At 45.3% G+C, this 26,957-nt stretch overlaps 1 protein-coding gene across 3 annotated transcripts; it reads right to left on the reverse strand.

The window, feature by feature from the left end:
* Positions 1-26,419, reverse strand: Gckr (glucokinase regulator). Of its 3 annotated transcripts, none has more exons than XM_048353219.1 (19): positions 26,292-26,419; positions 25,012-25,167; positions 24,766-24,834; positions 23,870-23,938; positions 22,932-23,005; positions 22,538-22,604; positions 22,347-22,400; positions 20,658-20,752; positions 17,568-17,673; positions 16,142-16,260; positions 15,048-15,146; positions 14,763-14,860; positions 14,354-14,430; positions 13,416-13,524; positions 13,140-13,237; positions 12,966-13,049; positions 6,513-6,662; positions 1,602-1,736; positions 3-839 (listed from the first exon to the last, which is right to left on the reverse strand). In XM_048353219.1, the coding sequence occupies exons 1-19, from the start codon at positions 26,349-26,351 to the stop codon at positions 669-671; spliced, it is 1,890 nt and encodes a 629-aa protein (XP_048209176.1). In that variant the 5' UTR covers positions 26,352-26,419; the 3' UTR covers positions 3-668. The 3 variants fall into 3 exon arrangements, with proteins under 3 accessions (XP_048209178.1, XP_048209176.1, XP_048209177.1); XM_048353220.1 differs by having other exon boundaries at positions 4-839; positions 13,428-13,524; XM_048353221.1 differs by lacking the exon at positions 6,513-6,662 and having other exon boundaries at positions 1-839.
* Positions 26,420-26,957: the final 538 nt, after the last annotated feature.

Here is a 26,957-nt window from a genome sequence, read left to right on the forward strand (position 1 = left end):
CGCATGCGCACACACACACAGTGTAACTGAAGTTTCTAGTGTTTTTGGATCTCAGCACCTAAGGTGTTCTGCACTCCCAATGTTCCTTGTGTTCCTTCTTATAAACACGAAGCCAGGAGGTTGCAAAGGCCTCTGATCTCAGGTGTAGCTGTGGCATTCATTCTGGCAGCCAGAATGAATATCGTGTCTAATCAGAATCACCTTCCTCTAGTGCCCTATGTTAGATACAAAGCTTGTTTCCTCTTCGTGCCTCGTGTGGGCTATCTGTGGAAGTGTCTATGCACATACCTATTGTACCTGGGAACTACAGAGATGCCAGAATAAGGTTTGGACAGAGGGCGATGGAATAGGGTTGAGGAGACAGAGAGGAAAAAAATGTCTGCTGCTGGGACCATCTCTCATCTACAATGATTTACAGACTTCGGAAAGTTAATTGTTTCCAATCCAAGTCATTTCATTTTATTTCTGAGATCAAGATAAGCCAGTGAAATTGAAAGACAAAACAAAATACAACCCACGAAGTCAAGTGCAAAAACTCTCCCTATGGTGGAGAAAGTTTCTCAGCGCCCTGGGATGTTGGAGCCCCTGGAAATGGGGCTTCTTCCTCCCACCACCTGGGCTGCCAGCCCAAGTCTTGGGCTGGGTTAGACATTCTCATCAAGGCCAGTTCACTGCCCGGCAGGCTGGAAGGTCTCCAGAGCGTCTGCACTGCGCTTCTGCCCTGGCCCAGCCAGGGCACTCCGGATCACCTCACACACTGAAGGAGCTGCAGCCAGGTGTGACAGGGCCTCCTGGATGGAGCATCGGAGCAGGAGGCTCAGCAAGGCCAGAGGGAGCACCTGTGGAGAAGAGGCAGGGAGAACTGAAGGCTCAGAAGGTCAGCGCATCCCAGAGAATCCTGGAGGAGCTTGAGCTCTCAGGGGGCCAGTCAGGAGCCTCCAGGTTGGATATAAGAACAGAAGGTTGTCCTCGAGAGTCAAAAGTGGGCCAGTGGCTTATGCCTGTAATCCTAGCTACTCAGGGGGCTGAAATCTGAGGATCTTGGTTTGAAGTCAGCCCAAGCAAAAAAGTCTGTGAGACTCTTATCTCCAATTAACAACCAAAAGGCCCGAAGTGGCGCTGTGGCTCAAGTTGTAGAGCACTAGCCTTGAGGGAACAAGCTCAGGAACAGTGCCCAGGCCCTGAGTTCAAGCTTCAGGACTGTAAAAATAAAATAAAATGGGAATGAAGGTGGTTTAAGAGCAGAAAGAAACTGTTACCCTTGGAAAACTCCTGTTCATCCTTCCAAGCCCAGTCCATCCAGATGCATTGCACTTCTAAACACGTGTTAAATTTAAACACCATTGTACAACTACTTAAAGATCATAATAAAATACCAAACACCCTTTCTCACTCTTCTCCCTGACCCCTCTCCAAGGCAGAATGGAAGATTCCTTTTTTGGTACATTTTCACACCTCTGTGGCCACTTGTCACAGTTCCTCTCTCTCACGAATGGGGGGTTCCTGCTGAGCAGAATGTCACCGGGCTTTGTGAACCCACTCAAGCAAATTCCTGATACACTGAAGACACTCGGTAAGTGTCTATTGGGTGGTCAGGATACCTTTTCCTTCTCATGTGCAATGTGCACATGGCGTGAGATGGGAGCAGCTCGAATTTCATCGGACAGCAGCTGCGGAAAATGGATGGCTTGGAGAAGGCTTTCAAAGCATCGAGCCTTGGACTGTCCAGAGAAGCGCTGTGGAAGACGTGATGAACTTATTAGTGTCAGGCTAGAGGACCAAGGGGACTGCCAGTGGGGTCAAAGGAGATGAAAGACCTGGGAAGCTAGGATGTCCACGGGTGGTTGGAGATTCTGTAGAGAATTTGTCCTTTGAGGCAGTACCATAATGCCCAAATAGAAAGACAAATGGTTAACAGGCACTGGTGACTCCCCCTTGTAATCCTGGCTGTTTAGGAATCTCCCAAAGTTAGGGAGAAACATCTACCAGCTTTATTTTTTTTTAAATGACAAGCAAGAAAGCCAAGAGGAAATTGTGGTTCATGTGATTCAACATCAAACAAACAAACAAGCTGAAGCAAAGGACCAGGATCCTCCTGTACCAGTGGGTTGTTTTTGTGGATTTTTTTTTTTAAGGTTAGATGGTAGGCCACCATTGCAGGATGGCTGTGTAACACAACAGTTAGTGGCAGATTAGTCAGATTTTCCATCATGTCCCAACAACCCCATAGGTTAGTAATTTTAGACTGAACTTCCTCCCTCCGGTTCCTTTCTAACCAAATCCATCCTGCACACTACTTTCAAGACAGCTGCAAGCACTCCTTGTGTTTTGTCAATGTCCTTCCCTCTGGCTAGCTCAGCACTCTTCATAAATATAATGTAAGCCACATATGTAATTCGAAGTTTTCTGGTAACTGCATTAAAAAATGCTGAGCCAGGCATGGTGGCACATGCGTATAATCCCAGCACTCAAGAAGCAGCTGTGGCAAAAGGATCATGAGTTCAAGATCAGCTTGGGTGACACATTGAGAACTTATCTTAAAAAGGGGGTCAATTTTAATGAACAGATTGAAAGTTAACCCAATAAATTCAAAACATCTCAACCAGTAAGCAGTATTAAAAACTATAGGGGGGCTGGGGATATGGCTTAGTGGCTAGAGTGCTTGCCTCCTATACATGAAGCCCTGGGTTCGATTCCCCAGCACCACATATACAGAAAACGGCCAGAAGTGGTGCTGTGGCTCAAGTGGCAGAGTGCTAGTCTTGAGCAAAAAGAAGCCGGGGACAGTACTCAAGCCCTGAGTCTAAGCCCCAGGCCTGGCAAAAAAAAAAAAAAAAAAAGCTGGGAAGGTGGCTTAGTGGTAGAGTGCTTGGCTAGTATGCAGGAAACCCTGGGTTCGATTCCTCAGTACCACATACACAGAAAAAGCCACAAGTGGGGCTGGGGATATGGCCTAGTCGCAAGAGTGCTTGCCTCATATACATGAGGCCCTGGGTTCAATTCCCCAGCACCACATATACAGAAAATGGCCATAAGTGGCGCTGTGGCTCAAGTGGCAGAGTGCTAGCCTTGAGCAAAAAGAAGCCAGGGACAGTGCTCAGGCCCTGAGTCCAAGCCCCAGGACTGGCCAAAAAAAAAAAAAAAGCCAGAAGTGGAGCTGTGGCTCAAGTGGTAGAATGCTAGCCTTGAGCAAAAAAGAAGCTCAGGGACAGAGCACAGGCCAAGTTCAAGCCCCAGGACTGGCAAAAAACTGTAAGGGAAGACAGGCACCAGTGGCTCACACCTGTAATCCTAGCTACTCAGGACTCTGAGATCTGAGGATTATGGTTCAAAGCCAACCCAGGCAGGAAAGTCCATGAGACTCTTATCTCCAATTAACCATCAGAAAACCAGAAGTGTCTCAAAGTAGTAGAGTACTAGTCTTGAGCAAAAAAAGGTCAGGGACAGTGCCCAGGCCTTGAGCTCAAGCCCCATGACTGACAAAATAAAATAAAACAACTGAGTAGATGGGGGAGAACAACAGAATGGGTGATATTGGCCAAGATTTGGTGTACTCAAAAACTGACATGTTGGGGCTGGCAATGTGGCTTAGTGGTAGAGTGCTTGCCTAGCATATAAGAAGTCCTGGGTTCGATTCTTCATCACCACATATACAGAAAACGCCAGAGGTGGTGCTGTGGCTCAAGTGCTAGAGTGCTAGCCTTGAGCAAAGAGAAGCCAGGGACATTGCTCAGGCCCTGAGTTCAAGCTCCAGGACTGGCAAAAAAAACCCAAAAAACTGGCATGTTGAATTGAAATTCCTTTCCACAACTACTTAAAGATAATTTATTTTGTCAGTCGGTTGTGGAGCTTGAATTCTGGGCCTGGGCGCTGTCTCTTAACTCTTCAGCTCAAGGCTAGTGCTCTACTATTTCTTGATCCATTTGTCCAATGAGGGGCATCTGGATTGATTCCATAGTTTGACTATGGTAAACAATACTTCAATGAACATGGTGTAACTTTAGTGTTTTATGTGTTCTATTGGATAAATGCACAGGAGTGGAATTGCTGGGTCATAGGGAAGCTCTATGTTTAGTCTTTTGAGAAACCTCCATACTGCTTTCCAGAGTAGTTGGACAAATTTACCTTCCCACCAACAGTGTAATAGAGTTCTCTTTTGGCCACATCCCTGCCAACATTTGTTATTATTAGTTTTCTTGATACATTCTAACTGGGATGAAGTGGAATCTCAGTGTTATTTTGATGTGCATTTTTTCATGGCCGTAGATGTTGAATATTTCTTCATGTGTCTACTGGCCATTCTTACTTCTTCTGAGAATGTACCTACAAATCTACAAGTAAACACACTGGATGGTTAAAAAAAAATACACTGGGACATGATAAGTTATACAGGTCTCTAGATATTCACACAGTTGAGACCAAAGGATCACAAAGGTTCAATAGCTATGTGCATGTGATCATATAAGATAATATCTACTGAAATGAACTCCAAGAAATGGAAACAACTGTTTGTTGTCTTTCCATTTCGTCTTGTTGGTTAGTTTATCTTTGGGAGAGTAAGGGAAGCACAGAAAAGGTGGGACAAAGGGTAAACAACACAACTTGTGGTAGGGACAGGAGGGAAAAACTTGGAGAAGAGGAATGGGGTGATATGGTTCCAAAATGAATGTACTCGATACCTGACTTATGTAACTGTAACCCCTCTCTCTATACATTACCTTTACAATAGCAATATGTATATATTTTTTAAGACATTAGAAAAAAGTTGGGTAAAATCTGAAATAAAGTCTGTAGTTTAGGTGAAATAAATAAATAGCTGAAAAACTAACACTATCCAAAGTTGTATTTAATGAGAAAATCCATTCCTTTCGTTTTTACCTAAATTAAAAAAAAAAAAATCAGATCCTCCCAATGCTCAATGGCTCCGTGTGGCTTGTTCATGATGGTACAAATCAAATTCCTGTGCAGCCCCCATCAGTTAGCGTCTCTTGCCTGCCTGCTCCCCGCCCCACCAAAATCCCTCAGTGCTCCATGAAGTGGCTCTGCTCGGGTGGGACCTTTGTCCGCCCCTACTCACACCTACCTAATGTTCTTTCTGGCTTTGGCAAATGTTCTAACAGACGTCCTTTGTCTTTCCTCTATCCAAGTCATTAGCACCAAGGTCAAATACCACACATCCATCACGCCTTCTGGCTGCTCCCAGTGCAGACGGGCCCCCCACCCACTTTGTTTAGAGTCCTGTGGACTTTAGGACGGTCCTTCCATTCTGAGAGGAGCATGGTGGGCCCCCACTAAGTGTGTACAGAGTGATGCTTTTCACATAGATTTGCCAGACTGAGAAGACTGAAATAAGTTACTTTAGAATTGCAGATATATACTGAAAAATTGCTATATGTCTCAAATTCTGCATGGGACATGCTGACACTAAAAGTGTTTCTTATTTATCTGAAATGCAAATTTAACTGAGTGTCCTATATCTTTGTTTGCTAAAAATGGTACCCTTGAAGTCAAGGATAGCAATCTACAAGCCCATCCCCCATGCTCTCTAGTCACATCCCTTCCGGCTCCTCCTGGTACCGACTCTATTTTCCTCTGAGGAACCTTTGCTTCTCCATGCTCGGGCCGTAAGATTTGACTGAAAATCATGTCCCAATCCTTCATTAATCATTGCCTTTTATTTATTTAGTTTTGAGACAAGGTATCACTAAGGGATCTTAACTAGCTTTTGTCCTCCTGCTTCAGCCTCCCTAGTACTGAGATTACAGGCACACATTACCTGCCCTGGCCCTGGCCACTGTATTAAAGGTAAAACAGAGGAATCAGGTGAGGCAGAAAACTATCATATCGTCTGGTGAGGATAATATAATCCAGTGTGGCAGATATTACTACATAATCAGGTGAGGATAATTATCATCAGGTGAGGCAGATTATTATTATATAATCAGGTGAGGATAATTATTGTTTCATGGACATGCTCTGTGACCCGTCAAGCCAATAACAACTCCGCCCCCCTCAGGCATTTTCAAGGAATTACATAGACAGATAATCTCTCTTCCTACTGAAGGGGGGCAGGATGACCTGCTGAGACAACTTCTGGGCCAATTTGCTACCTCACTCAGAAAATCAGCCTTAAAAATGAGAGCAATGGTGAGGTATATACACCTAAGGGCTGAAAAGTTCTAGATTTCATCATCAGCGTGTCAGGCTGCCCAAGAACTGTTGTTCCTTCAAGGCAATCAATCGGCTGGTTTAGCTTTAACTAACAAGAACTGGGTTTCTGCCCTATCTTTGTACCTGAAAGAATCTTGCCCAACAAGTATAGTTTTACTGATACTACCCTACCCTACATGTGCATCCACAGACAGAAGGATGTGTCTGATAAGAGGAGGAGAGGCACAAAGAAAAAAACCCACCTCTTTCCTCTGTACTTCTTTCTGCCACAGCAAAAGGCTCTCCTGTGGCAGCCCAGGCTTTGAGGCCAGTCCCAGCCAGCCATACCACGATGCTCCTACCTGCAACATGGCCAGTGCCCGCCAGAAGAGCTTGGAGTTGCCAATGCGAAGGTCTAGCATGTAGTTCTGTAGGATCTTCCCCAGGAGCACGTGCGCCCCAGTGCTCACTGTATTCAGTATCCACTTCGTGCTTAGCTCCCGCTGGAACTTCTAAAAAGGGCAGCATATAGAAGTATGAAAAATCAGAGCATGGGAGACAAGCAGGGTGGAAGGTCCCCTTTATCAGACAGAGGAACAATCATGAAAAACAAGGGACCATAATGCAGACACCATTTGTTTGGCCAGCTCAAGGACAGTGTTATGTAGGACAGTGGACATGACCAGGACTGTCCCAAGCAAGCCGGGCAGCTTCACCCAGTTGTGGTTTTGACCCCTGGGTGGACAGATAACTTTTCTAAGTCCTCTCACAATAGGGCTGTCTTGTTCAAATTTTCCTTATGCTTCTTGGGTACCAGATGAGGGAAAATGAGTTCTGGGACTCACCCACTAAATTGCAGGCTATTTGAGGGCAAAGATGCTGTCTAATTCTGCTCCGGTGTCCTAGTCCCTTAAACAATGACTGACCCATAACTGTTCATCAGTAGATGAGTTTTTATTTGAAGAAAGAATTATTTCCTTCCTTCTTTTTTTTTTTTTTTTTTTTTTGGCCAGTCCTGGGCCTTGGACTCAGGGCCTGAGCACTGTCCCTGGCTTCCTTTTGCTCAAGGCTAGCACTCTGCCACTTGAGCCACAGCACCACTTCTGGCCATTTTCTGTATATGTGGTGCTGGGAAATCGAACCCAGGGCTTCATGTATACGAGGCAAGCACTCTTGCCACTAGGTCATATCCCCAGCCCCTATTTCTTTCTTTATTTTTGCCAATCCTGGGTCTTAAACTCAGGAGCAGCCTGGGCACTATCCCTGAGTGTTTGCTCAAGGCTAACACTGTACCACTTTGAGCCACAGCACTGCTTCCAGCTTTTTCTGAGCAGTTTTGTGGAGATAAGACTCTCATGGAGGGCTGGGAATATGGTCTAGTGGCAAGAGTGCTTGCCTCCTATACATGAAGCCCTGGGTTTGATTCCCCAGCACCACATATACAGAAAATGGCCAGAAATGGCGCTGTGGCTCAAGTGGCAGAGTGCTAGCCTTGAGCAAAAAGAAGCCAGGGACAGTGCTCAGGCTGAGTCCAAGCCCCAGGACTGGCAAACAAAAAAAAGAATCTCATGGACTTTCCTGCCTGGGCTGGCTTTGAACCATGATCCTCAGATCTCAGCCTCCTGAGTAGTTATGATTACAAGTATGAGCCACTGACTTCCAGCTTTGAGGACTGAATTTTATTTAACCTTTACAACACCTCTGTGGAACAGTTTGTTAGATAATACACTTATTTATTTGCCATACTACCATGGCTGGAATAGTCAACAAAATGTTAAGTAGATGTGATAAAACAGATACTCTTCACTCCTCTTCTAATCTTCAGCATAGACTTTCCTATTCTCATGTCTACCTATGAGGAAACTAGAGAGCAGAAGAAAACCCATTTGAGCTCATATGATGAAACACAAAACTGGGACTGGAATCTAGGTTCTTCTGCTCAATGATGAGAGCACTTCCTACCCTGCCATGGTGACCTCCTGCATGAATTTGTGAAAGCGTGTTGGAAATTAAAACATTGTATAAACCAAGGTACTGTAAGATCGTTGCCACCTGACCTTGGCCTGTCTACCTTCCCCACGTTGTGGCATTTATAACATCTACTATTGTACTTGCAGGGTTAAAGGGGTCCAGTAAAGGTGTTGAGGGGTTTCACATGGTCCTCTTAGGCTGATACATCCTACAGTCTACTGTGGCTTTTTTTTTTTTTTTTGCCAGTCCTAGGGCTTGAACTCAGGGTCTGGGCACTGTCCCTGAGCTTCTTTTGCTCAAGGTTAGCACTTTACCACTTGAGTGACAGTGTCTGTTTATGTGGTACTGAGGAATCGAACCCATGACTTCATGTATACTAGGCAAGCACTCTACTACTAAGCCACATTCCCAGCCCCTACTGTGCCTTTTATGTCATTATTCTGGAAACCCTGAAAGAACTGTTCATCTAGTCCCCAGGAACAGGGCATATTGAGATCATCTCACAAGAGCATGGCAAGGACACTGAGCAGGGGAACAGAAATCTGACCAATCAGCATGAATCTGGCTGGTGTTTTGTACAGATGCTCTAGGCTACGGGTCACACAGCCCTATAGGACAGAGCTCAATTAAATCTAGGTTATATCACCAGCTATTTATATATTAGCTATCATCAACACAAAAATATTTTAGTTCTCACAATTCATTTTGAAGTTCATATGGGAAATAAAACTCCAATTATAACCAAGATTTTTTTTTCTCAGCCATAGGGCTTGAACTGAGGGCCTGAGTGCTATACCAGAGCAAACTCAAGGCTAGCACTCTACCACTCTGAGCCATAGCACCACTTCCAGTTTTCTGGTGGTTAATTGGAAATAAGAGTCTCATAGATGTTCCTGCCTGGGCTGGCTTCAGACTGCAATCCTCAAATCTCAGCCTCCTGAGTTGCAAGGATTACAAGTGTAAGCCACCAGTGCCCAGCTCAGGAAAATTCTTTTTTTTTTTTTTCAATTGGTCCTGGGGCTTGAACTCAGGGCCTGGGCACTATCCCTGAGCTCTTTGCTGAAGTCTAGCACTCTACCACTTGAGCTACAGTACCACCTCTGGTTTTCTAGTGGTTAATTGGAGATAAGAGTCTCACAGACTTTCTTGCCTGGGCTGGCTTTGAACTGTATTCCTCAGATCTCAGTCTCTGGAGTAGACAGGCTTACAGGCATGAGCCACCAGCACATGAAAATTCTTAAAGCACAATGAAGGGCAAACTAACCATACTGGATTCTACAACTATCATAAAGCCTCTATAACTAAACATATAGTGCCAGAGTATCAATATCTAGACAGGTCAGTGGAACAGAATAGAAACTCCAGAAATGATTTAAAATGTACAAGGCCCTAGGTCCAATCCCAAGCACCATAACCCTCCCAACCATAAATGGACTGATGTGAATGAATGGTGTGGGTAATACATACAGCATACCAAGTCATTTGGGATTGAAGGCCTGGCTCATGTCATAGAGCATCAGCTAATGTGCAAAAGCAAACTCAGATACCAATTCAAGTTCTAGTCTCAGACAAAATTTAAAAAAGAATAAATAACTGGAAATGGTAGGCTTCAAAAGTTATATTGGGTTGATTGGATAATCACTTGTAAAAAGATATAACAGGATCCATTACACAAGGATAAACTCCTAATGAATTAAATACCTAAGTGTTCAGGTTTTGTTTTGTTTGTGTTTCCACAATACAGGTAATAGTCTAGAACTTCAACGGGGGTGTGGGGGGGGGGGGGCGGTTGTGACGGTCTCTGAGCCTCAGGATCCAAATTCAGTAATGGAAAGCATGATAAACTCAACCTCAGAAAAATTTAAAGCAGATTTTCACATGGTTAAAACCCAGAGAAAATGACATATCAAAAAATAGAAGAGTGGGCTGGGAATATAGCCTACTGGCAAGAGTGCTTGCTTTGTATACATGAAGCCCAGGGTTCAATTCCCCAGAACCACATATATAGAAAATGGCCAGAAGTAGCGCTGTGGCTCAAGTGGCAGAGTGCTAGCCTTGAGCAAAAAGAAGCCAGGGTCTGGGAATATGGCCTAGTGGCAAGAGTGCTTGCCTCCTACACATGAAGCTCTTGGTTCGATTCCCCAGCACCACATATATGGAAAATGGCCAGAAGGGGCGCTGTGGCTCAGGTGGCAGAGTGCTAGCCTTGAGCAAAAAGAAGCCAGGGACAGTGCTCAGGCCCTGAGTCCAAGGCCCAGGACTGGCCAAAAAAACAAAAACAACAACAAAAAAAAACAACATATATATATATATATATATATATATATATATATATATATAGAGAGAGAGAGAGAGAGAGAGAGAGAGAGAGAGAGAAAACAGTAATATCTTTATAAAGAACTCAAAAGTAAGGGATAAAAACTAAACTAAAAGCCCATTAGAAAAATAAATAATTAAAAAGGAAACAAAACAAAAGCTTGACTAAAGCCCCTGAATCAGGTGAAAAATGCCAGCTCCTGGGAAACCAATACAGGCTAGGGTTCCAGCTTATCCATAGAGCAATCGCTGAACACGTGGGAGGCCCTGGGTTCCATCCCAAGCCCTGATCATTATTCTTAATAATAAATTAAACAAATGCAGATGAAAATCACATAGAGGTGCTGAGCACAGCGGCAGGCATCTGTAATCCTAGCACTTGGGAGGTGAAATGAAAAGACCTGTGAGCTTGAGGCCAGCCTGCGATATATAACAAGATCCTGTCTTCCCTCTGCCTCCACAAAATAGGGAAGAATGAAGAGAGAGGCAGAGAGAGAGGAAGGGAAGGAAGAAGGAAGGGAAGAAAGGAAGGAAGAGAGAGAAAAAGGGAGAAAGGGAGGAAAGAAGAAGGAAGGAGGGAGGGAGAAAAGGAGAAGAAGTGAGGAAAGGAATGGCATTTTTCATATATCAAGTTGACAGAGCAGTACTCTCAGAAAAGCTGTATGGACCAGCATTCTCATATATGCTGATATTAGAAGCAAACTAGTACAAGCCCTGTGGAAAACAGTTTTGCAATACCTAACGAAGTTACACATGCGTCCACCTATGACCAAACTCAAATGCTTCTAGGAATTTATCTCAAAGAAATACTTTTAACATCCATTGCATCATTTCTGGCAACAGCAAACAAATGCTGGCAGGATAAACTATTGCTTGCACACACACACACACACACACACACACACACACACACAGAGCAATGACAAAGACCTGTGATTTGCAGGGAAGTAATTTTTGGAAATTCTTATTAAGCAAAACACACAAGATGTTCTATTATTCTTTGCCTGAGAAAGAATGTTTTGTTGTTGTTGTTTTCCCCCATTTTTGCTCTTGTTTTGTAAAAGAAACACAAAAAAAACAGTGTTCAAATACAGATGCAAATATGTCAGAGGGGGTCAAATTGAATGCGCTTTCCTCCTGAGCATTAAAATGAACAACAAAGAATGACAAGAATGTATAAAGACACACTGAACAACAACAAACTCATGAGCCCATAATGACACTAAACAAACAGGCAGATGGGGAGGGAATGGAGAGAAAGTTTTTTCTTACCAAAAAATGTCAACTAGTAAATGTAGCTGGAGGGATAGAAATAGAAAATCATCAACAGAAAACCACCATAGCAGCTACTGATTCAACCCAGAATCCTTAATGACTGCTTTACAAACAGGTGAACGATTGCTAAGCAGTAGGATGTAAAGAAATCCAAACCCTTAATCCAGTGGCTGACAGTAGCCTCATGAACAAAGGAACAAAATAATAGCAAGTTCCTCTTGATGCCATTGAGCTGACCAGGGCTCAGCCTCCCCTATGCTGTACTCTTGCCAAGAAATTTAACCTGGAAATAATGAAAAAAAATAGGCAAATCCAGAGTGAGGCACATTCTGGAAAATCAGTTTGCCTAGACTTCTAAAATATCAATGTCACAAAAGAGCAAGGGGAAGATTAGGAACATTAAGACACCAGAGAAAGGTGGGTTCCGGTGGCTCATGCCTATAACCCTAGCTACTCAGGAGGCTGAGATCTGAGGATCACAGTTCAAAGCCAGCCTAGTCAGGAAAGTCCATGGGACTCTTATTTCCAACTAATTACCATAAAGCTGGAAATGGAGCTATGGCTCAAATGATGAGTGTCAGTTTTGAGAATGAAAAAAAAAAAAGGTGGGGGGAAGCAAGAGCTCAAGGCCCTGAGTTCAAGCCCTAGTATTGGAATTTTTTTTTTAAAGGATACTAGAAAGAAAATGGATTTCCTGCTCTGCAGGGAGAGAAGTTCCAGTTAATGTGTGAGAGAACCAAAGCCCAATTGTTTTGTCTCTTGAGCCACACAGCAGAAATAGACTGATGCTTACTGCTGACTAAGCTGCAATGAGCACATGGGCTGATGATCATTTCTATGATTATTAGTAGTACTTGCCCTGGATAGAAACTTCATTATTGAGCAGGGACTAAATCACTGGGACATCTGCACTAAATTCAATATAGCATAGAATGCCAAAAAAAAAATGCATTTGAAGACTTTGGATAGTGTGCTAACTATAGCATGGACAACTAACCTGTCCCAAGGGGCACGTGAGCATCTATCTGTTAGGGGATTGGTGGACCACCTTTCCCTTTTTGCATATCCCTAGAGAGGGCCTTAGAAACTTGTCTAGTAACCTGCTAACTCAAGAACTTGCTGGGCTGACATAGTGGGGCAGGGGAGCAAATAGTCAAGTGTTCTCTCTTCCAGCCTGGGGTTTTCTAATTTCTGAAGGAAATCCTCTCTGTCTTGACCTCTCATTCCAGATTTCACCGTCTCATTCCTCATACCTGAACGAAGGTCCCTTCATATTCGAAGAAAAGCAGTGGCCATGTGATGTGGATGATGGAAGGAAAGAGCTTCTTCAGAGGGGGCTAAGGAGAAAGAAGAGCAGGAGTGGTGTGTCCAGGAAGGCCTGGCCCTAACTGCCACCCAGGACCCCCTCCTCAAGGCTGTGCCCTCACCGGGAAGGACTGTCCCACAGTGCTGTGCACCAGGGCCTGGATGTTGGCAGTCTTCTCTTTCACCTGCTCCACCAATGCCTGCACCTCTGGGAGGTTGTCTGGGAGGGAGAGGAGGATGTCAGAGTTGAAAGGTCACAATGCAGCTGTCTCTCCTGCTTCTTGGCATCAGGTCAGATCACTCATCCCCCTGCCCATCCCTCTAAGTGAAGACTCAGCAAAATGACAGCTCCTCTGAGCTACTCCACTGCTTCCAGTCCCTCACCCCGTCACTCTCGCCATTCCTCTTACCATCCAGGGTAAAAATGAAGATCACAGCATCAATGTCCTTGAGGGAGGGTAGGATGGATGTCAGGAAATCCTCCTGTGAGAAGGAAAACTGGGGACCCTGGTACAGAAAAAAAATGGGAGAGTCTCTCTCTCAGGAGAGCACTCTACAGTAGACATATATACTGAAGAATACCTTAAGAGACATCTTTTTTTCTCTTTTTTTTTTTTTTTTGGCCAGTCCTGGGGCTTGGACTCAGGGCCTGAGCACTATCCCTGGCTTCTTTTTGCTCAAGGCTAGCAATCCGCCACTTGAGCCACAGCGCCACTTCTGGCCATTTTCTGTATATGTGGTGCTAGGGAATCGAACCCAGGGCCTCATGTATATGAGGCAAGCACTCTTGCCACTAGGCCATATCCCCAGCCCCTAAGAGACATCTTTTGACTCCAGATTTTTAAAAGCAGGGTTCAAGCCAGCATCAGTAGCTCAGGCCTATAGCCCTAGCTACTCAGGAGGCTGGGATCAAAGTACAAGCCAGCCTGGGCAGAAAAGTCTATGAGTCTTTTAGCTCCCATTAATCACCCAAAAGCTGCAAGTGGAGCTGTGGCTCAAGTGATAAAGTGACAGCCTTAAACAGAAAAGCTCAGGACAGTGCCAAGATCCTGAATTCAAGCCCCAGGGCTGGCACCATATACATATATATATTATTCTGCCCATAGTGATGACTTGCTAGTCAGTGAACTAAAGCCAAGTTGGGGTTTTCTTTTTGGAGGGGGTATAAATCCAGTGCCTTCACATTCCACTATCCTACAGCCTCCTGACCTTTAATCCCCACCGTATGCAGACTATTTATCCTAACATACTCCTCCACCCATCTCTACCTTCACCTCCTCTCCCCACCCCCTGCACACCAGTAATCTTCACAACTTCCCAAATCCTGTCCTCCAACCTGATTTATGAGCTCAGCCTTCTTGTTAAACATGTCACTGTGGTCACCAATGAGAAAGCCGCGGATGTCTCGGAAATCTGAGGAGTTAAAGAACAGAGAGAGGGGAGTAATGAGCTTTATAGGCACAGAAAGTTCTAGGCTTCAGGGGTTGTCAAAGGAAGCAGAAAGGGGTCATGTGGTAAGTACTAATCTACATGGGAAGGCGTAGCTAAGCATGGGGATGGGCTGGAAGAGATAAAAGACTGAGTTGGGATTTAAAGGAAGACATACTTAGTTCTAAGCTCTGAAATGCATAGTTAGGTGGGGCGGCATGAACATGGAGGAACTCCCACGGGTGGTCATGGAAGTGTTTGGATTGTGAATCAGTTGGTTGGGGTCAGTTGAAATCAGGAAGAATGCCTGATCTCACCAGCGCCAAACGTGTGGATACACTCTACTCCATCCATGATGGCAATGATGCCAAGGGTCTGCCAGCCAACCAAATGCACGTGGCCTTTCTTCTCTAGGCTGAGAATAGGTCAGAGGTCAGGATACCAATGATCTCCATGAGATGAGTCCAGAGATGCACATAGAAGAGCACAAGGGTAAATAAACCAGAAGTTTCCTCCAACATGTAGACCCATTGCCATTACCATCTTACCACATCTCTCGGTCTCGCCTGCTGTCAAGGTGTCTCCCATGTGTATCCACGTACCTGGTGGTGACTTGCTTCATCAGCATGGCAATCTTGGAACTTTGACTATAGGTCACCTGATGAGCACGCTCAAATGTCCGAAGGATTTCCAGGAGGTATCTGGGAGAAAAGTCAACTAGCCAATTGTAGTTGCTTATACCTGTAATCTCTGAAGTTGGGAGGCAGAGGCAGGATGATTGTGAGTTCAAGGCTAGTCTAAGCTACTAATGGAGAGATCTTGTCTCAAAAAACCTGGGGATCTTGGGAGGTAGCTTAGTGGTTGAGTGCTTGTCTAACATAAACTAGGCCCTGGGTTTTATACCCAGTGTGCATGCATCATGTACATGCGCACATACACGTAGGCATGCGCGCGCGCGCGCACACACACACACACACACACACACACGCCACCAGCCTGGGGAGGCCCAATGCCCCCTCAGAAAGAGTAAGTACCACTCACTTACTCCTAAAGGAAAGTACAATTCCCACAAAACTAAGTTTTGGCTACACGAGTGGCTCAGGCCTGTAATCCTACCTACTCAGGAGGCTGAGATCTGAGGATCGAGGTTCAAAGCCAGCCCAGGCAGGAAAGTCCATGAGATTCTTATCTCCAGTTAACCACCAGAAAATGGGAAGTGGCTCTGTGGTTCAAGTTCAAGTGGTAGAGCACTAGCCTTGAGCTGAAGAACTCAGGGACAGTGCCCAGGCCCAGAGGTCAGGCCCCATGACTGACCAAAACAAACAAACAAAAACAAAAACAACTAAGTTCTGCTGCTCCCTAGTGGACACATGGATGGAGAGTAGGGCCAGAAAGGCAGAAAGAAGTGGCAGAAAAGCTTTAGCAAGAGGAAAAGTAAAGAGCAGAAAGAGAGCCTTGGGGGAGGATGGGATCTGAATGTAGAGGAAAAGACACATGAGCAATGTGGAAGCCAGGCTAGAGGCCCTGGATATGGACGGCGATCGTAACAGGATGTCTGCTTCAAGCCTATAAGACCTGGACCATCTCCAAGCTAGCCTGAGACCATGCCAGCCTAAGGATTAGATCTGCCATTCCCTCAACAATTCGACCACAGCCCTTGTCTGACAGATCTCCCTCTGGTCCATTTCCTCCCTACCTCTGAGAGGTTGTAATGCCCTGGTCCACAGTCTTATGGGCTGCCAATAGCAGGGTTTCCAGCAGAATCTTCGTGGCACTTCCACCTTTCATCCGGGAACTGCCACTCAGACCCTCAGGCTGAGGAGGCAATCAGAAATCAATGAGGAAGCAAGAGAGGGAGAAACAACCAGTTCACCAGTTAGTGACCCCTTGGCATGGAATATGGTTGGTGACCTCAGGGCATAGAATGTGGTTGATGACCCTGGGGTATAGAATGGAGTTGCTGACCTCTGGGTACTCACTTGATTAGTGAGCTCTCTATATGCATTCAAGTTAGTGAGCCTCAGGGCAGTACCTTGATTGGTGACCCCTGGATACTTTCTGATGATACTGGTGGGCCCCAGGGTGCCATGAGGAGGAATGCTGGGGTGGGCCTAACTGAGAGGGAAAGGCCACCTCTGGTCATCTCTGTGGCACATTCAGAACTCTCTAAGAGGAATTGGGTCTCTGGTCAGTTGGGTCAAGGCTTTTTAATAGAGTGTTCTTTCAGGGCTGGGAATATGGCCTAGTGGCAAGAGTGCTCACCTCAAGAGTGTTCTTTCTGAGAACTTTCTCCCTGCCTCCTCCCACCACCATGTTTTGTTTCACAGGCTTTGGACAGACCCCTGGAGCAGCCATTGCAATGGTACAGATTTGTAGCACACTCTTTCAAACAAAGATTACAGGAGAGAAAATGATTTTTTTTTAAAAGCAGTATCTGAGAAAAGAAGATTGAAAGCAAACAACTACAGAGAGGATAAAAGAAATATGAGAATGTGGGTGAGGAATCAACAGAACTCTTGCATAATATGGAATCTCCTCTGCCTATATCAAGAAAGAAAGATTAAAGGGAAGGAAACAGATATGCCCATCACTGGCAGAGGGAGGCAGGGGAAGTGCTTTTTGGCCAAGGACAAAGGAAGAAGATGGGCATAGTGTGAAACATCTATAGCCCAGAGGTGAAGGAAGGAGCCTCTAGGAGCCCTGGCGGCTAAGAAGGCCTACCTCATTGTGGAAAAGATGTAGAAAGACAAAAGAATGAAATCTCATTCCATATTTTAAGCCCATATTTGAAATTTAAATGTACTTTTAAAAGACTGAATGAGATAGAACAATGGCTAGTCAAATCTGTCAGTACACAGATGGAAAAAAGTTCACTAAACAGAGACTACCCCAGGTTCCAGAAGTGCTTACCCATTACTGATTTGACAGACAGAGTTGGAATGATGATAGAGAAAATAGGATATCATTTAGATCACCTTATTTGTCACATATAAAGCCATAGGAATTTCAACAAAATGAGCAGAACCTAAGATCAGAGGCCCTAAGCAGGTGGCAAGTGCTTCCCTCCCAGATGCCCTTCCAGATGCCTGGAGGAGTGTGTGGAAAATGGAGACCGTCCCTACCCCAACTGCAGGATTGAGCACAAATGCTTCCTGTTTCTCTTGCATTTTCTGCATGCGCTCTGCGACTTGCCGAAATGTTGAATTCCAGTCTTCAATAGGGTCATTTCTGGGGTACAAACACAGAAGTGCAATGATAGTCTGGGAGCATGTAAAGAGAAGGCTTCCTTTGGGAATCAGGATCCATGATGACAATGAGATCAAGGTCAGTAACTTCACAGAGGGGTATGCATTGGAGCTCACAGATCAGTGTGTCACTGAGCACCAAGGTTGTGGTTCATAATGCACTCAGTGAAGTAATCCCAGAGCAAAGCTAACACTCAAGATTAAAGTTCCAGCCAGAGACTAGAACTTGATTGTATCCTGGTCCTAACATAAACCCTTCTGTTGTGATCACGCCAGTCTTGCCTTCTGCAGGCCCTCAGGAGAATGCCTGTTGTCAAAATATTAAAATTGCCACCTTATTTCCCATCCTAGAGCCCTTCAGTAGCCCCTCCCAAGTTGGGTGCTGGTGGCTCATGTCTGTAATCTTAGCTACGCAGGAGGCTGAGATATGAGGATCAAGGTTCGAAGCCAGGCTAGGCAGGAAAGTTCATGAGACTCTTATTAATCACCAGAAAACTAGAAGTGGAGTTATGGCTCAAAGTGGTAGAGCACTAGCCTTGAGTGGAAAAGCTCAAGGACAGAGCCCAGGCCCTGAGTTCAAGCTCATAACCAACATAAAAAACAATTAAAAAAATAAAGTGGGGGCTGGGAATATGGCCTAGTGGCAAGAGTGCTTGCCTCGTATACATGAAGCCCTGGGTTCAATTCCCCAACACCACATATATAGAAAACAGCCAGAAGTGGCACTGTGGCTCAAATGGCAGAGTGCTAGCCTTGAGTAAAAAGAAGCCAGGGACAGTGCTCAGGCCCTGAGTCCAAGGCCCAGGACTGGAAAGAACGAAAGAAAGAACGAAAGAAAGAAAGAATGAAAGAAAGAAAGAAAGAGAGAGAGAGAGAGAAAGAAAGAAAGAAAGAAAGAAAGAAAGAAAGAAAGAAAGAAAGAAAGAAAGAGAAAGAAAGAAAAAGAGAGAGAGGAGGTGTGGCTTGAGCAACAGAGCTCTAAATTAGAGTGAAAAAGCCAAGCAAGAAAACAAGGTCCTGAGTTCAAGATGCAGTGCGTGCACGCATGCACGTACACACACACAGAGAACAAGGCATCGATGGTTCATGCCTGTAATCCTAGCTACTCAGAGGGCTGAGATCTGAAGATTGAGGGTTTGATACCTGCCCAGGCAAGAAAGTCCATGAAACTCTTATTTCTAATGAACTACTCAGAGAAAGCCCTAAGTGGTAAAGCTCTAGCCTTGAAGACAAAGAGGCTCAGCAATGGCACCCAGGCCCTGAGTTCAAGCAAAAAACAAAAAATCAACATCTTAGCCAGTTGTCAATGATTCACACCTGTAATTCTAGCTACTTGGAAGGCTAAGATTGGGAGGCCCTCTGACGGCAGCCTGGACAGGAAAAAAATTCCCAACACCTCCATCTTTCTTAAAGAAGAGATAGATGCAGCAATGCACACCTGTTATCTTAGCTACAATGGCAAGTACCTAAAATAGGCAGATTTCTAACCAGGCACTCCTCCAGGAAGGAAGCAAAAACCTATCTCAAAAATAACCAGTACAGAAAAGGACTGAAGATGTGGTTCAACAGTGGTACTGCCTCATAGGTGCAAGGCCTGAATTTCAACCTCAGTAAAATAAAAGCAAGGTCCACAGACCTCTCTGGGCTTTGAAATCTCCTAGAAGGTTTTATTTCTTCATAACCACCCATTTCCCAGTACCACATCCACCCTGAGATTCAGATTCAGCAGTTCTGGAGCAGAGCCAAGAAAATATCTGTGTGTTTTTTTAAATGCTTCCCAGACGACTCTGAAGATGAGCCAAGTTTTGGAGCCACTGATTTAAGGAACAACTGGAATATCTCCATGCCTACATTGTTTGGAATTCTTCATTTCACTTAGTCACAGGGCCTGAAATTAGCATCCACTGCACAGATATATTTTTGGTGAAAGGGAGGCCTCCATGAAGATGATGAGATTTACACCTGCGTATTAATTCATCTGTAAATCTAGAGTCTAGGATTTGAAAGAGTTCAGACAGAACATAGCTCATCCCCTTTTCAAAGACCATCACTACCTACACAAAACTGCCTAAAACAATCAAAAGGCCTTTTTAGAGATCCCTCCAAAGACAGGAAACCCTCAGTGTCTTCAAGTGGGCCACTCTGGTGGCAAGCCCAGGCAGGAAAAGTCCATGAGACTCTTTTTTTTTTTTTTTTTGGCCAGTCCTAGGCCTTGGACTCAGGGCCTGAGCACTGTCCCTGGCTTCTTCCCGCTCAAGGCTAGCACTCTGCCACTTGAGCCACAGCGCCGCTTCTGGCCGTTTTCTGTATATGTGGTGCTGGGGAATCGAACCTAGGGCCTCATGTATCCGAGGCAGGCACTCTTGCCACTAGGCTATATCCCCAGCCCCCATGAGACTCTTGTCTCCAATTAACCACCAAAAAGCCAGGAGTAGAGCTGTGGCTCAAGTAGTAGAGCAGTAACCTTGAGCACCCAAACTCAAGGACAGTGCCCAGGCCTTGAGTTCAAGCCCATAACTACTCAAGAGGCTGAAATCTGAGAAATAAAGTTTGAAGCCAACCCAGAGAGGAAAGTCCATGAGACTCTTATCTCCAATTAATCACCAAAAAGCCACAAGTAGAACTGTGGCTCAAGTGGCAGGGCATTGGCCTTGATTAGAAAAGCTAAGGGACAGCACCAGGCCCTGCATTCAAGACCCAGTACAAGCACAAAAAATAAGTAAACAAATAATAGAAGGATGCTTGAGACTCACTCCAAATGAAAGCACAGACCTTTCTGAAATAAGGAAATAATTTTTTAAAAAAGGGAAACCATCAACAAAAAACATAAGGTTAAGGGAACTTCAATAGTCTGAGGGTTAGCAAACAAAATGCTATCCATTTGTCATTTCCTTTGTGATGGTACTATAGACTTTAACCTGTCTCCTATGCACCCTCAGGGCTGACCCACCACTGTAGAAGGTTCACCTGGCCATGCTCACTGGATTGAAACCAACCAGGACTGGCAAGAAGACAGCTGTGTTGTCCATGCAGTAGTCCATCTGGCCTGCTACAAAGGGAGCCTGATGGTGACCAGAAAGAAAAACATGGTGAAAAGGCTTACTCTAAACACTGCCCAAAAGTTCATGTGTATCAAAATCCCCCAGAAGATCCCTGCCTGGCACCAGTGGCTCATGCCTGTAATCCTCCGATAATTAAGCGGCTGAGATTGCACTTTGAGGCGAACTCAGGGAAAAAAAAAAAAAAAGGTTGAGAAACCCTATCTCAGCAGAAAAGTCTGAGCCTGGTAACATGCCTATCATCCCAGCTACAGTAGGAAGGCCATCCTGGGCAAAAAACAAGACCATATCTCAAAATAACTAGAATATAAAGACCTAGAAGTTTGTCTGGCTCACATGGTAGAGTAGGGTCAACTTAGCAAGCATGAAGCCCTGTATTTAAAACTTAACACTGACAAAAAAAGATATTGGTATCTAGGTCCAGTGAAGACCTACGGGGTCCAAATGAGAAGTAGAAACATACTTTTAATTAGTACCCCAAAAGTAATACATTTTAAATAAGTTTCTCCAAGGAAACCAACTGCCCAGTAAAGTTTAAAAACTACGGAACTAAATGACAAGTACCTTGAAAACAAGACTTGTTATCCTTCCATAGCATACACTCTTTCCATCTAGGTTTCTGCTCACTGAGTTCCTAGAATCAGAGTGCTGTTTGACAGGAAATTTGGGGTCACCTTGCTTCTCAAACTATTCAAGATTCTTGTTGAAATGCAGATTTCATCAGAGGGGCCTAAGATACTGCATTTCTAACAAGTCCCAGTTGAGGCCAATTGTGAAGGTGCAGGGATCCCAGTTCAAGTAGCAAGGGATTCATTCAGGGGCCTGATTCTTGTGCAAAGGGTTTGGTGGGCCTAGGGTCTCTATCTAGCAACCAAACCCAGGACTGAGTAAAAGAGAGGCCATAGACAATACAGAAACACAAATGTCTATGTGCCAGTGAAACCTGCCACACAAAAACAAGCAGCAGGCTAGGTTGGCTGCTAGCATAGTTTGCTGACCTCTGAACTCATCTATTATTGTTTTGATGGACTGATACACAGTTATTCAAGATAGGAATCCTTTCCCTTCTTCCTACGTCTGTGCAATTGGATTCAAATTCTCTGAGTGTTTTTTCTTTAGGGAGGAGAGAGCAATACTAGGGTTTGATCTCAGGGCTTCATGCTTGCTAGGCAGATACTCTACCACCAAGCCATGTGTCTAGCCTTTCCTTTGCTGGTTATGTGTTGCTTTGGGGGGAAGTTTGTTTGTTTATTTTTTTCTTGAGATAGGGCCTTACTTTCCACTTAGGTATGTTCCTGGACTGCATGCAGTCCGCCTACTTTAGGCTTCCTCAAGTTACTGTGATCACAAGTACATACCTCCATGTCCAGCTTCCCTCTGGTGAGATAAAAGTCTCTTGGACTTTTCTTCTAGGACTGACCTTGAACAGAAGTCCTCCCAATCACAGGCTTCCAAGAAGCTAGGATTACGCAGTCCACCAGTGTCCATAAAGTTTCTACTTTCTAACACCCTCTATATTGACTGACTTTCTATGTTGTTCCATTCTCATTCCCATCTCCTCATAAAATGAATCCTGTCAACCCATCGTCACACTTACAGAGAGTCCCACGGAAATGCCGATGACAATCACCCTCTTCTTCCCAGCTGCCACCTAGGAGAGGAGGACAGGTGCAAACCTGTGTGTGAGCACATCGGGGCCAAGGGAAGGCACAGGCTGGGCTGAACGTTGGGGCTGTTGGGGAAGGGGGAGACAGAGGTCTCTGGATGAGTGCAGTGGAATGCACAGACCTTCTTCAATTCCTCAATCCCATGGAGGGCACTGTCTTCAGTCCTCTCCCTAGAAGCCACTACAGACCTAAGATAGCAGACACAGCATTAATGGCACTGGCTGGGAAGCAGGCACTTAAATAGTTCATTAGAGAAGGTCCCACTAAGAAAAGGGAAGGATGGAAACCTTCGTTAAATGAGCATCTACTGTTTGCTGGAAACCATGACATACTCCATAGAATACCTCCAAAGGCCAGTAAGGAAACATGACTATGGGAAGTGGGCCTAACCTAAGTCAAAAAAGAATGGTGGGGACTGAGACATTTTGGTTATAATCTTTGTTGTATTCCATTTCCAAAAGAAGAAAAAGTACATATTCAGGCCAAACAAAACATTCACTGTCAAGCTGACTTACCGGTCACCTCCTGAAATGAGGTAGGTGTAAAGAGGTTTTTGTCCTAGACCTTTCATTAGCTGGTTAAAGGAGACCTGAAGAGAGGGAGATGCCAAGAGGAAATGACAGTGAAGGAACAATCGTCTTGGATTTTCAATTCCCAGGGTAGAAGCTGTATAATGAATCTCTTAGGCAGTGCTTTACTCAGGCCTACAAAGAATCTGCCACTTTCATTCCATGCTATTTACTTGTAGTATACAAAATTGGGTTGATATATAAAGTCAACTGTGTACTGTAACAATAAGGTTGAGATATACCCACCAGGCACTAGTGGCTCACACCTGTAATCCTACTCGGGATCCTTTCCTGCCACCCCAGGCAGGAAAGATTGTGGGACTCTTATCTCCAATTAACCACCCAGACCCTGAGTTCAAGCCCCAGGACTGGTAAAAAAAAAAAAAAAAAGATGAGATGTGCTCAGGCACTGATGGTTTATACTTGTTATCCTACTCAGGAGGCTGAGATCTGAGGATCAAGGTTCGAAGTCATCCTGGGCAGATAAATGTGAGACACTCTTATCTCCAATTAACCAGCATAAAGCCAGAAGTGCGGTTGTAGCTCAAGTGATCGAGTGCCAATATTGAACACAAAAGCCCAACAAGAACACAAGGCCCTGAGTTCAAGCCTTAGAACTGGCACTACATAAATTGATAAGTAAATATACAACTTGAAGATGATTCATTAGGACTGTGCTAAGATGTAGAGATGTAAACAATTGAGTGGTCGGATTCCAAAAGGGTCAGGAGAAGTAGACTACAGAGGGCTTGGGGAGAGACAGTGTGAGGCATGGAGCCCAGGTTTGGTGAAGGGTAGACCTGGGGACTTAGGAGGGTACATTGTTGATTGGGCGGTCAGTTCTCGAAGGGGGAGGGAGGAAAATAGGGTATCAGTGTACTCACTGACATGAGGAATGCCATCCGTCCGGAGGTGCCCCCTCCACTCAGCACCACCAGCCCCCCATCTGGCTCCTGAGGAAGGAAAGATGTCTGATTCACAGGCCCAGCTCAGGAGGAAGGAAACACATAATAGGAGGGATTTGGAGGGAGTCCACAGCTCTCCTCCATCACAAACTTGAAAGAGCACAGGCCATGTGGTATATAGCAAAACCCAAAGATTTCAGCTTGACTCCCATTTCTGATTTAGCTACTTATTCCATCCTTTACTCAGTTCCGGAAGGATGAAGAGCCATTTCTATCAACGAAATCAAAATACTTAATAAAAGCAGCATTATCCAGCAATTATCAGCTGGGTACATTTGGGCAAGCTACTGTGATTAGCCTTTGTTTCATTGTCTTTGGGGGGAAAAAGACAGGCTATGACACCAATTTCACAGCTTTTTGTGATGGTAAAGGGTGTGAAAGTTCATTGCCGATTATAGAGTATTATGCAGCTAAAAGTTATTATTGTAGCTGGGTGCCAGTGGCCCATGCCTGTAATTCTAGCTATGCAGAAGGCTGAGATCTGAGGATTGAAGTTCTCAGCCAGCTTGGGCAGGAAAGTCCATGAAACTCTTATCTCCAATTAACCAGTTAAGTGAAGCTGTGGTTCAAATGGTATAACGCTAGCCTTGAGGGGAAAAAAAAATACCTCAGGAACAGTGCCCAGGACCTGAGTTCAAGCCCCAGGACACACACACACACACACACACACACACACACTTAGAATTATTATTGATGGACATAAAAAAAATGAATGCAACAGGAAGGATTTGGAAAATGGAGAACAAGAGAAGAAGGAGACAGACAGACAGACCGAAGAGCACAGGCCAGCAGCAGACTGAGTAGGAGGTTGGTACCTTCAGCACTTCCTGAACTTTCCCAGCCACTTGCACCATGGTGTTCAGAACTGATTCGCTGTACAGTCGCTGTAGGAAACAGGTAGGACTCAGAAGCAAGCAAAGGAGGATGGTTGATTGGGGTGGGAGAGGAGAGAATTCTCAGGATTTCCAAAATCAGGAACCATGGTTTGGGAGAGTAGAGGCCGCAAGCGAATGGGGGTTGGTGCCTATATTTTCAGCGTGCAGGGCTTGGGTCTGTGTCACCTGGTATGCAGGTAGGGCTTGCCCTTCCTCCTGGAAGATCTCAGCATCACACTGCCCCAACAACTGAACAATTTTCTTAGCATCTGCTTTGTCCAAGTCCCGAGTCAGGGGATTTGACTTTTCTGTGATTGGTACAGCTGCCTCATACCCAGACAACTAGAAAAGAGAGGAGGACATGATCAGGGGCAGGAAGCCAGAGGCTGCGTTATGCACTCAACTGGAGAGAGTGGCAGTAGGCACAGTTTGAACACATGCCACCACTACCACCACCACTCCTACCACCACTCACATACCAGGACCTTAGTACACACTCAGGGTGTAAGATCATGAGAACAGAGAAGAAGGAGGAAGGAGGAAGGAGGAAGCAGACACCTAGGGTGAAAACAAATCTAGCAAAGGCTGGGAATGTGGCTTAATTGTAGAATGCTTACCTAGCATGCATGAAGCCCTGGGTTTGATTCCTCAGTACCACATAAATAGGAAAAACTAGAAGTGGTTCTGTTGTTCAAGTAGAGCTCTAGCCATGAGCACAAAGAGGCTCAGGGACAGAGCCCAGGCCCTGAGTTCAAGCCCCAGGACTGGTTAAAAAAGAAAAAAAGAAAGAAAATCTAACAAAAAAATGACTCTAGGAATCAGTGTGGAAAGCCAACATCAAGAAGAAGCAAGCCGGGCTGGGGATATAGCCTAGTGGCAAGAGCGCCTGCCTCGGATACACGAGGCCCTAGGTTCGATTCCCCAGCACCACATATACAGAAAACGGCCAGAAGCGGCGCTGTGGCTCAAGTGGCAGAGTGCTAGCCTTGAGCGGGAAGAAGCCAGGGACAGTGCTCAGGCCCTGAGTCCAAGGCCCAGGACTGGCCAAAAAAAAGAAAAAAAAAAGAAGAAGCAAGCCCAAGCATCACAGTTCATGACTATAACCCTATTTATGTGGGCCCTGGGCAAAACCAGGACCTCTACCTGAAAAACAACTAAAACAAACTATGACTGAGGCTTAGGTGGTAGAGAGCCTGCCTAGCAAGCACAAGGCCCTGAGTTCAAAGCCCAATTTGTCTTCAAGGCCCAGGACTGGCCCAAAAAAAAAAAGAAGGCTGAAGCAAGAGGATTATGAACTCAAACCCAGCTTGAGCTACATCCCTGTCTCAAAAAATAAAATAAGGAAGTGGTACTGTGCCTCAAGTGGTAGAGTGCTAGCCTCGAGCAAAAAGAAGACAGAGACAGAGCCCAGGCCCTGAGTTCAAGCCCTACGACTGGCAAAAATAAATAAAAGAAAGGGGTCTCACCTCCCACTCGCCAGGCTCGGGAGTCTCAATCACGTGTTGAAACCGTTTTGTGCCTGGCATGGTCCCGTGCTGTGAACACACTGTCCCCTCTGCCTCTTTAGCCACACAAACTCCTCTGGTCACATGGACTCTGCTTCCAGCTGGCAGGGTCTTATCTGAGCCACAGAGATGATTAACCCAAGTACCCTGGCTTCTCTGAGTACCACCCCCTGCACCTACCACTCCCTTTCCTGGTCACCAGGACCCCCCAGCCCTCCAGGGAGCTGCTGTCACATCCTGACTTGACAGCCTCTGCTTTGACCCTTGAAGAGAGAAGGAAAGGAGATTCATTGTTGCCCTTTGGGCACAGTACTCTCTTCTCTGGAAGGCTTGGCACCTGGAACAACAACTAAAGCCAGGGAGAACCCATGGGCAAGAATGCTCTGGAACTTGGATGCTCCAGGTCAGAGATCAAGGTCCTGGGATCAGTAGAGGTCAGAGGACCTAAGCCACGACTTGATCACATGCTCAACACACATAGTCCTTTCCTGCCCCACTGGCCCATTTTACCCTCTCAGAAAGGAAGGCCTCTGAAGCTTCAGAGCCCTGGGTGTGCATACACTGAACTGGCTATCACACAGGAAAAGCCCTACAAAAATAGAAGTCCTGCAAAGAGAAGTTGAACCA

Source organism: Perognathus longimembris, chromosome 8, assembly GCF_023159225.1.
Source record: "Perognathus longimembris pacificus isolate PPM17 chromosome 8, ASM2315922v1, whole genome shotgun sequence".
In the NCBI taxonomy this organism is placed as follows: domain Eukaryota; kingdom Metazoa; phylum Chordata; class Mammalia; order Rodentia; family Heteromyidae; genus Perognathus; species Perognathus longimembris.

Excerpts from the sequence above, each read along its gene's own strand:
- Gckr (XM_048353219.1), bottom strand. The coding sequence starts at position 26,351 with ATGCCAGGCACAAAACGGTTTCAACACGTGATTGAGACTCCCGAGCCT. Across the intron at positions 22,401-22,537 it reads GGATTGAGGAATTGAAGAAG|GTGGCAGCTGGGAAGAAGAG; the intron begins GTCTGTGCATTC and ends CTCCTCTCCTAG. Across the intron at positions 13,238-13,415 it reads CCTGGATGGTAAGAGGAATG|ACAACCTCCCAGAGGTGCAG; the intron begins GCGAGAGTGACG and ends TCTCCCTCCCAG.